This window comes from Hippocampus guttulatus, chromosome 11 (assembly GCF_054856545.1).
Source record: "Hippocampus guttulatus isolate MCC_2025c chromosome 11, RoL_Hgut_1.0, whole genome shotgun sequence".
Lineage (NCBI taxonomy): Eukaryota > Metazoa > Chordata > Actinopteri > Syngnathiformes > Syngnathidae > Hippocampus > Hippocampus guttulatus.
The window spans coordinates 9,180,001-9,190,000 of NC_141271.1; the positions used below are offsets into that span (position 1 = coordinate 9,180,001).

Consider the following 10,000-nt stretch of genomic DNA (forward strand, 5'->3'; position numbering starts at 1 on the left):
CCCAAGCCGCTTATCTTCACGAGGATTGTGGGCGTGCTGGAGCCTATCCCAGCTGTCTTCGAGCAGTAAGCAGGGTACACCCTGGGCCGGTTGCCAGCCAATCGCAATTCATCAATTCAGAAATATCTTTATGTAGGTGTGGGTGGATGCAGAGCAGACTCACCTTTGGCCATGCGGTTCAGCACCATGTCGATGAGGATGTATGTGCCAGTCCTGCCAGTGCCGTCACTGTGGTTGCGGCCCAGCAAAAGAAAGGTCAGCGTATACATAGCATCCACTTTTTGTCAACGTACAGCACTGCGTAAATCAATTGCTCTTTCAACTCAATTTAACAATTCAAACACTGTCAAAGTACAGTGTTTGAATTGTTAACTCAACAATGTATTCTGCTGGTCATAAAGTGACTAACAACAGGGACTACCGTGGTCAAAAAGCAAGTGGCTCTTGTTTAAAACTTTCATACTTCGTTTTCCTGTAATTTTGATATTTTTGTCAGGTAGTGCATTCATTATTTTACTTTTTTACCTGCAGTGAACAATAATAGGGCAGGAGCGACCTCTGTAGCATTTATTCACCTTCCTGAAAAGCATCAAAGAGAGGGAATAGGAGAAGAAAATAGAGCAAAAGACACAACAGGAGTGCGTTACTGGCCTTTTTCACAAATTGTAACAGAGCGAGGGTTTTGAGAAGGAGATTTATGGCTGCATACACAGGATTATTATACACAGTTAATTGTGACTTGAGGATGAATTAAAAGCAATTAGAAAGCAGAGCAAGAAGAGGAATGAAATGAATTATGCAGTCAAGGATGACAGGTTGAGATATATGAGATGGTAAAGTAGTAGAAAGCCCCGGATTCACTGTCCCTCTTGCAGTAGCCAGTCACACCTGCCAATGCTCATTTTTGTGACTATGCAACTGGAGCCAGAGTACTAGCTGCAAACCGCAAAAATGACACTGGGAGATGTTCGAGTACAAACCTGCACATCTAGATGTGCACTGGGACAGAGGGAGAGAGAGACAAGGAGCAGTGAATGGAATGGGCAGAACACAAAATGGGAAACAATAAGGATGAAGCTGAGAAGCGCTTAAGACACAATGTATGTTTTATCTTTCCCCTAAACTGTTTTAGACAGATTGTTGTGTGGTAAATATTGATGGTGTGTGAGAAGACAAAATACAAAAGGGTAATGTTAGACCATGTTGAAGTCGAAGATGAAAACTAAAGGCGGGAGTGAATGTCTACTCAACTGGGAAATATTTTATTTTCCAGTTTGTGCAAAAACAGGGTTCATGCGCATTTTGTGTCTGCCTGCTTTCACACCTGCGGAAGTCAAGCAGGGGCCGTGTTGAGGTGGGGATTCCGTCAACCGGCCAGCTCAGGAGGTGAAACTGCGTTAAGGTTCTCGTCTCTTGTGTCTGGACATTCTTTAAGTAGAAGCTACGCACCAGGAAGTCCTTGCACCAGATATGCTCTGACACCAGGTTTACCTATAGAGGGGACAGGAGGCAGAAGGTCACCAAAACGGACTATATCTTTTGGTTTTATTTAAGATGCATCCAGACTACAACCACAATACGGTAATTACCATATCTTTAAAATGTCTCTCTAACAATAAAAAAGGAACATTTGATCTTGCTTGATTGTGCAGGTGTACCCATTGTTATGACTAATTAATCACTACCATAGTATGTCACCAGGGAGAAACATAACATGTTTTTGTTTTTGAATTATGAAAAGTCCTGTAAAACTTCAAAAGATCAACAAACAAACAAAAAAAAAACTTGCCTCATAGATGTGGTAGAGTGACGAACCCTCATCAGGCCAATATCTTTCGCTCTGTTTCTCTCCATCCTCCGCCAGAGCGGACATCATCACGATCACCGTGCAGCCATTCTCCCAAACCATCTGAAGTAAAAACACGCACATGTATGGCTGTCTACACATCCAATGACAACATCTATCGGCGGTTGTCAAACTTTTAACAAGCTCCCAAAATATTGAGCTCACATATCACATAACATTGGCATCGGACATCTCATATGCATGCGACGGTGGTCTTTACTTTAGGTTTCACATTCACCATGACGCAAGTTATTTTGTACACGTCAAATAATCTAATGCGTGAACTGCATTCAATAATGTACTAACCTGCCAAAAATCAGCCACTGTGTGAGGCAGAGGTCCCTGAGTGGCGATGTACGCTGGCTGGCGCGGGTCATGATCAAACTATTGATTAAAATGGAATAAGAAGGCAGGGTTAGTGCGCTTGAACCTGTAGCAGATTCTCTCCTGATAAGAGACTGTATAGTCCTCTTAGAAAAGATTCTAATATGACTCATAATTTCTATTGTATGATATTAAGCACAGAAACAAAATCCAACAACAACAACAGCATTATAAATCAGACAAATATTTATTTTACATATTTACAGTATCAATTTAACAACTGAGTGAAGCATTGGTTCATGACAAATATAGTACTTTTAATAAAGAAAAAAGATTTACAATGAAGCTGGCATTGATGTAATCTTGTTTTCTGGGGTTCAGCTCCCTTTTCAGCTTCACGCGCGAGTGGTCGTCTGCGAAGAAAAAGGTGGACACTGCTCAATAATAAAACAAAGGAAATAGACAAGTGACACATAAGCCCACTTGGGTCACTAATGTTATAATGTGCTGGCGGAAAGAAAGGACACATGGATGAACTGACATGGGAGTGATTCCGCTTGTCTGTTTTTGGCCATGTTGCTGGGAGTTTGAGCCGCAGCCACTGAACTGGGGTCAGCCTGGTAGGAGCAAAGCGCCTCCCACTCCTTCTGAAGGCGATCCTTGTTACGAAGGTGGTCCTCCATATAGGACTGACAGAGAGAGAGACGCGAGACATAACTATGAGGTTTTCACGGTTATTTGCGGTTGGATCTGATGGTGTGTTCACATACCAGAATCATGTGACCGGTGGAGATGTCCATATTTGACTGGGCGGGCTCCTCACTCCAGGATGGAGTGGAGCTGTGGGTGGAGGACGGGCTATGCTGTGGTCCATCGCTGAATTGGGAGGAAACGCTGCTCACGCGCGATGTATCCGTTCCCCGTCGCCCGCCGGCACTCGTGGCGGAACCTGCCATGCCACTGCTCGCAGCACCCGCACAGTCCTGGCGGCACAGAGATGATTTGGATGCCATGTGCTGTCGACATAACTCCTGAATGTGCGATAGAGACAAGGAAGAGTTGGACCACTGATGCAAAACTCAGCCCACAGTTTTTGTGAATACTGTCAACCAAAAATATTTATTTGATATCCTTGGTAGCCAGCTACGGTCCGTGTACTGGTATGCTATATATCCTGACCAGTAAGACAATTCAACGAGTAGAATGACTCGAGCGCATTCGTAGAACTGACTGGATGTTACTAGGAATATTTTTTCCACTACCATTGCCATTTTTGACTTACTAGTCCTACCGGATTCCAAAAACATGTATGGTAGGTCAATTGAAGACTCTAAATTGTCTTTAGGTGTAAACGAGTGCTTATGAGTTGAATGTGCGCCCTGTGATTCGATGTCAACCAGTTCAGGGATAACCCTGGCACAAAGTCATCCGAGAGGCTCCAATTACTTGCAGATTTTTGCAATTCGATTGGTCCCTTCCACTCATCGCAAATCCCATTGTGGATAATGCATGACATGGGACATAAATTTGTGTATGTCAACATATGTGTACAGATTATGAAGATTTTATGACCATGATCTTGAGTAACAGACAGGATCACTGTACAGCATAATAAAACAACAATGCCTTGTAGTATGCCATGTCCTGCGCAAACTGCATTTACTGAAGGAGAAAAAATATTTTGTATGCCAAAAATATTTGTTGGCTTGTGCATTGACATTATTTAACAGTATAAAGTATACAGGATTTAAGTAGGATTGAACAGTGGAGCACATATATTAGCCCAAATTAATGCAGTTATGCAAATATTTAAGTCGATGATGCAGCATATTGAGGATGTTAGTTAGTTATTAGAAATTAGCCGTAAAAGAGTGTCTGAAGGTAAACTACGCACCTGATAATCAAAGTGTGTTTCGGCTCCTCCCTCTGGCCCCAGACCAAGTTTGCCATTGGCCACTTGGTGAGCGTAGTGTCTGAGGCAAGCGATGGCCACAGCCAGCATCAACACACCCCCTACCACTGCCATGGAAACTAGTGCGATGACCGTCCCACTGGAGCCCTGGGAAACCCTGGTTACCTGAGGGAGACCCTGTGCATTTGTCCTCTGGAAAAATACACACAAACACAGAAATGTATTCTGTTAAACACTGTACATATCTGCAATATTATAACATCACTACCGCCCACACTGATGTACGTGCACTTCAACCTGACATTCATATTAAAATGGCCTTTTGTTGATAATCCATTATTTAGGGGGGAAAAAAAATCATTGGTGATGACTCATGCAGGCAGTCAGTGGGAACAGGGGAATAGGTTAATGACACCTGTTGTCATAGCACCTCGGATCTGGGCGCCACAGTCGGGGAGTGGAGACAAAGCACCATGACAACGCATGGCACTGCTCTGTTAGCTATGTTGTCACTCATTCACTCAGGAACATTCAGGCAAGCACAGTGGGGTACGGAGGGAAAAAATGTACCAGACAGAAAAATGTTGAACATGTCTTAGTTACATTCAAATGAGAGGCAATACTTGAGCTGAATTCAAAATACCGTCTTCCCAACAGTAGTTACCATGGATAAGTTGTGATTCGACATAAACCAGAAAGGTATTAATCTTATGTAAATAAATATTGTTGTGGGTGTAGTTTGTAGTGCTGTAGCACTGTTCTACGTCACACCGATGTGTTCTTTAATAGTTTAATTTAATAGATCATTAAAAAGGTAAGAACAAAAAAGAAGACGAAAACATCTCTCTGGATGATGCAGTGAAGTTCTACTCCACTGTTCCGCACAAACCAAAGGGCAACGGCAGAAAATAAATGGCTCTCTTCGCCAAAATTCAACAGTCGTTGCTGCTACACACAACAGTTGACAGCGTTGGTCATTACAAAATCTTTTTTATTGATTCTGAATTGGCCTTTTAGATCAGTATGTAAAAGGTCTTCCACAATAATCACCTTTCTAACTGACAAGTCGAAAGGAAAAAAAAGAAAGATGAGTATATTTTTAATGCGACAATAAAATTGTTCTTGTTATATTTGCTGTTGATGCAATAAATCAGTAGTTATTCACTTGCCTTTCTGAACTAAAAAAAATAAAAATAAAAACTTATACTGGTTAAATATGATGCTTGGTTAATTTCAAGTTCGTGATCAAACTCAAATTTAGGTATAAAAATGTGTATTTGAAATTCCTGACTTCTGAGTATCGTGGTAAATTTTCAAGAGCTCCGTGAGATTTGAAAAAAGATAATTAATTAAAGCGCATCATGATGCCGGATGGGCTTTTCTCTCTTTTTATGAAAGGCGGCCTAATATACAGTATTTGTTGAGCACTGTATACATGTGCTTGTATATCCTGTACCTCTCCCACACCAGTCTGTACAATCTTCAGGCTTGTCTCCGACTCCAAAAAGTTCTTTTCAGACACTATAGTGAGAAACAAATAAGTACATCAGTGTCGACCGTGAGAGGACTAAAAGAAAGCTTGGTGAGATTCACTTTGAATGTGAGAAAATACAACTTGCGTAGCTATAAAGCTGCATGGCTATGTTTGATATTCTAGTCTCACCGGCTTTCGCTGCCACCTCTGCAGCTGTCATATTGTGCTCGTTCTGGCGGATCCGAAATGTCACTGCCGGTCCCACCACGCTAGTGGCACAAAACACACATGTGCACACAAACTGTCAAAAGAGCGAGTTGTTTGTATTGACTGTTAAAATATACTTGCATGCATTGCGCAACACACACACACACACATTCAAATACAGTAGTCACACCTTATATTCATGAAGCTTCTGATTGTCAGGTGTATTTTCTCAGCCAGGAGCTCCAGAAGCTTCACAGCATCATACCAACTTAGAGGGCTGGAAAAGAGAACCTTTATTGTGCTATTGTATCACCATTTCAATGACCCCCATCGCTGCTGCCCCCCACCCCAGATAATTAATAGTTTTAGAATACCATACCAGTGTTGTTTTTTTTGAGGAGGGGGGGGGGGGCAAAAACAATAATAGCTTGAATTTCTGCTTCATTAATCTACTCAAAAACAAAAACAAAAAAGCATGATTGTGGAATTCCACAATGCAATAGTTGGAGCAACAAAAATCATCCGTGTTCGTTAAAATGATCAACATAGAAAAGTGAATATGTTCCAAATATAAACAAATGATCAATAAATTCAATCGAGACTGGTGGAATGTTGTACAGCACATTTTTAAGTACAGTTCAGTTGTATTTAACTTTCTAATACAGTGCAATACAGTTGCATTTAATCTTTGGGAACGGTTACAGTGGCTTATATATAATACAGCTACACTTTTTCGGAATAATTTTTTTTTAGGTGGTATTCGGTAAACAAAGTTTGAGAACCACTGCAATAGATTCTGATTTTAGATCTACAGTCATACTGACCTCTGGTTGGTGACAATGTAGCCATACTCCTCTTTGGCCCCTGTGGCCTCAATTTGTGGTATTCCTTCCTTCTCCAAACTTGCTCCTTCTTCAGGAGCAACCGATCGGGCTTGGGAGGCTGACGGAGGGGCCCCTGTGCTCTTCATCCTAAGTGTGGTTACAGCTGACACAGGTTGTGGGGCTTCAGGGGCATCAGGTGCAATCGGGACAGAAGCAAGCTTATCTGTCTTCCTTGGCATGGTGTCTGTTTTTAACAGTTCAATCTATTTCGAAGAAAGACAGGAGAGTTTTTGGAGTTGAGACTTTTGCAACTGGATATACTACAAAACATTTTGCTTTAGCACATTCCCGTAATCAAAGTGAATTCAACTATTCTTAGAGTTTCTGTTCCAGCTATGTTTCAGCTATGTTGAGTTGTCAACTCAACTCAACTCCAATTCATTTAGCCCCTCTCTCTGTCCATTTTTAAGACTCATCTTACAGACGGTGACATACCTCCTTGAGAGTGACCATGTCCTTCTCGTTTGGATCTGTGTTGAGAAAAGAGACACAAAGCCAATAAAGTTGATTCAAAACTAAAATTTGAAGTATCTGGATGGCAAAACAGGTTGCACACAGTGTGTGGGGACTAATCACTGAATATATCAATGCGACTGTGCTCGACCCTTTAGTTCTGCCAAATGTTCTGAAGGTTTCGACAGATACACTCTCAAACCTTTGACAAACGCTTCCCAGAAGAGTGGAAGCTACTATACTGTACTGTTAAGTGTCAGATAAACTTCATATCTCCCATTGTTATTTCCTGAATGGGTGCAAGGACTAATACTTCTGCCCGGGGAATTTCTTTCTTCCCTGATGTTCATAGATTGATTCGCTTTGGTAATTAGTTAGATATACTGTAATACCTTGTGTCTTGTCTTGGGCTCGTAGAAGTTGCAGTATGAGGGCTAATTTGTAGAGCTGCTCCTGGCTGAGCTCTTTAGGGTCGACTCCGTACCTCTGTAGGACGCCAGACATTTTTTGCAGCAAGCCATCTAACAAACCACAGAGCATCATCTTTACAAAAGAGCAACGCATTTACAGTGGTGCACAAATAGATCATCTAAAAGTTGTAGTTTATCAGCATTTAAACGTGTCGTTTTTTTCCCCTCACCATTGTTTCCAGACTGGGTGTTGTAAACCTGAGAAGCCTTATTTTGGAGCGGCGGTTGCCTGTTTGTAGATCCAAGTCTCTCCTCTAGAGTATAATCTTCTGCATAGTCCAGTGGTAACTCCATTTGAAAGTCATCATAATAAGGCAGGCCTGAGAATATGTTATGATATGAAACCAAATTGCGAGGTATCTATCTAGATATTTGTATGCATAAGATCGGTAATGTTTTTACCTGCAGAAGCCAAGGAGCTTGGCCCACGGTGGCGATAAGAGGATGGTGCGGAAGCCAAATAGACGGACAATGCCTGCTGAAGGAGTTGCCTGTCACGCTCTCGCTCTTTCTGATTGGCCTGCGACCATGTGGCGGGGCGGGCATAGCTATCTCCTCCCCTCATAAGAGATCTCGCCGCTTCATCTTGGTGCCTGTGCTGTTATTGAAAAAGATACATTTGGCAGTTTGTTTATTTTCTTTAGATTTGTGGTGAACCGAAGATTGTGGTCCATTGTGGAGCCAATAACAACCGCAGGTTTTATATATGCACTACATAGGTACCCGCTATTTGTGTGCCATTCATACGTGCATTATTTTTAAGGATTTGAAAGAATTCTGACATTTTGTGGGCTCTTAAGTAACTGTCAGAAATGATGAATGTATTGTGGCCTTCAGTTAGATGTGTCTGCGTGTGAGTCAAACCTGCTGGTATGTATAAGGGTTGATGGAGACTCCCTGCATTTGTATTGGTGACCGAGGAGGCTCAACAATCATGTAGTCCGCATAGTTGCCAGCAGGTGCTGCAGATCCTGATTTGGAGACATGCTGTTTGGACCTTGCGAACAAACCCGAAACAAAAGAATTAGGATAGACGCAGAATGTTAGATTACAGATAAGATGAGGGGGGGAGCTTGACCGGACAACTCCCGTTGACTTTTGTTGTGCATCATTAAACATGAGTGCAGCTGGAGAGAACTTACTGAGCATGCGAAGAAGAGTTTGGTTTGGATGATTGGGTGATGTGAGGAACTCTTTTCAGTTCCTTTGATAAAATATACTGTGTGATGTCATCCTGCCAGGATAGACCTACAACAAAGCAAGTACAGACATTTAGTGACCACCAATGTATTGTTTAGCTACTACGGAAGCGTGGAGCTGCCAACGTGGCGTACAAATATTATTTTGATAGGCACATACATTCAAACGTACTCACAAGTATGTTCGAACTTATTTGCCTGTGAAAATATTGAAAGCTCCACGATTCCATAGCTCCACACTTCAGTAAACTACTACTTAACTCATTCACTCCCAAAGACGTATTTAGATGTCTTTTCAGACGCCACACATTTAATCCCAGCTCCTCATTTTATGTTGACCCGATAGGGTCTGAAAATGGCCATTTCAGACCCTATCAGGCCCTTTTCAAGTACAGTCAATATAAAATGAGAAGCTGGGATTAAATGTGTGGCGTCTGAAAAGACATCTAAATACGTCTTTGGGAGTGAATGAGTTCAAGTACTGTAAGATTTATTTTTTTAATGAAACGGAAGGGCTGCCTCTACAGTTAGAAAGTGTCACAAACACACCCTGCAGCATAAGCTGTTTAAGGACTTCCTGCATTCTCTTCAGGACAGGAACTGTCACTTGGAACTGGACCCGGTCCTGCTTAGAACCGCGACACTGACCAAACAGGCCATCTGTTGAACATACACATACATTCATCAGAATTTACAGTGCACTGACAAAAACACCAGCCTGTATCACAGTATAAGTAAAAAAAAAAAAGAAGAAAAAAAATGAATTGTCGATATTCATTGAAACTGAACATCCTCTCAATCCCTGCAAGCATACTGCCTTGGACTTCGAGTATGAAATATGCAAAGTTTTGCTGATGCTACCTTTCTATCCCGTGTGGCCACAGTAGCACTTAACCGAGTCATACGATTGAAGTACAGCCCACACATTTTATCCTGATTGCCGCAGAACACTCAACACTGGCCTTTCACTGTCACCAATCGTCCTCGTGAACACTTTCTACTTACCTGCAGGCAGCCTAATGGCAACAACACGACTGGACTGACTACTGACTTGATCATTTATCTATGTGATTTATACCGACATAATTCTTCATTTTTAAATCTACAGTATGTCCTGGTGAGTTATAATGAAAAATACTATTATATAGTGAAAAAAAGTAACTTTCAGACTGCAATGTGTGAGAAGGACCAAAACCAAGAGGACATTTTTGTGGCGCAGCGATGACTCACT

General features: G+C 41.8%; 1 protein-coding gene across 3 annotated transcripts in view; it reads right to left on the minus strand.

Moving 5' to 3' along the window:
* The window catches only part of ptprna (protein tyrosine phosphatase receptor type Na), a 17,060-nt gene that overhangs the window by 2,211 nt on the left and 4,849 nt on the right, over positions 1 to 10,000 (minus strand). For 2 of the 3 annotated variants that reach the window (XR_015102345.1, XM_086124403.1), the window contains exons 3-22: positions 9,319 to 9,429; positions 8,713 to 8,818; positions 8,435 to 8,567; positions 7,973 to 8,168; positions 7,741 to 7,890; positions 7,493 to 7,621; positions 7,083 to 7,117; positions 6,588 to 6,850; positions 5,954 to 6,040; positions 5,746 to 5,825; positions 5,539 to 5,603; positions 4,065 to 4,274; positions 2,941 to 3,201; positions 2,712 to 2,859; positions 2,510 to 2,583; positions 2,153 to 2,230; positions 1,790 to 1,909; positions 1,325 to 1,491; positions 526 to 579; positions 164 to 228 (exon numbers count right to left, since the gene is read on the minus strand). Coding sequence is in view for 2 of the 3 variants with exons in the window: in XM_086124403.1 (XP_085980529.1) it covers positions 164 to 228; positions 526 to 579; positions 1,325 to 1,491; positions 1,790 to 1,909; positions 2,153 to 2,230; positions 2,510 to 2,583; positions 2,712 to 2,859; positions 2,941 to 3,201; positions 4,065 to 4,274; positions 5,539 to 5,603; positions 5,746 to 5,825; positions 5,954 to 6,040; positions 6,588 to 6,850; positions 7,083 to 7,117; positions 7,493 to 7,621; positions 7,741 to 7,890; positions 7,973 to 8,168; positions 8,435 to 8,567; positions 8,713 to 8,818; positions 9,319 to 9,429 (2,532 nt within the window). In the remaining variant the exon portion in view is untranslated. The remainder of the gene's footprint in view (positions 1 to 163; positions 229 to 525; positions 580 to 1,324; positions 1,492 to 1,789; positions 1,910 to 2,152; positions 2,231 to 2,509; positions 2,584 to 2,711; positions 2,860 to 2,940; positions 3,202 to 4,064; positions 4,275 to 5,538; positions 5,604 to 5,745; positions 5,826 to 5,953; positions 6,041 to 6,587; positions 6,851 to 7,082; positions 7,118 to 7,492; positions 7,622 to 7,740; positions 7,891 to 7,972; positions 8,169 to 8,434; positions 8,568 to 8,712; positions 8,819 to 9,318; positions 9,430 to 10,000) is intronic. The other variant, XM_086124404.1, reaches the window with a different exon arrangement.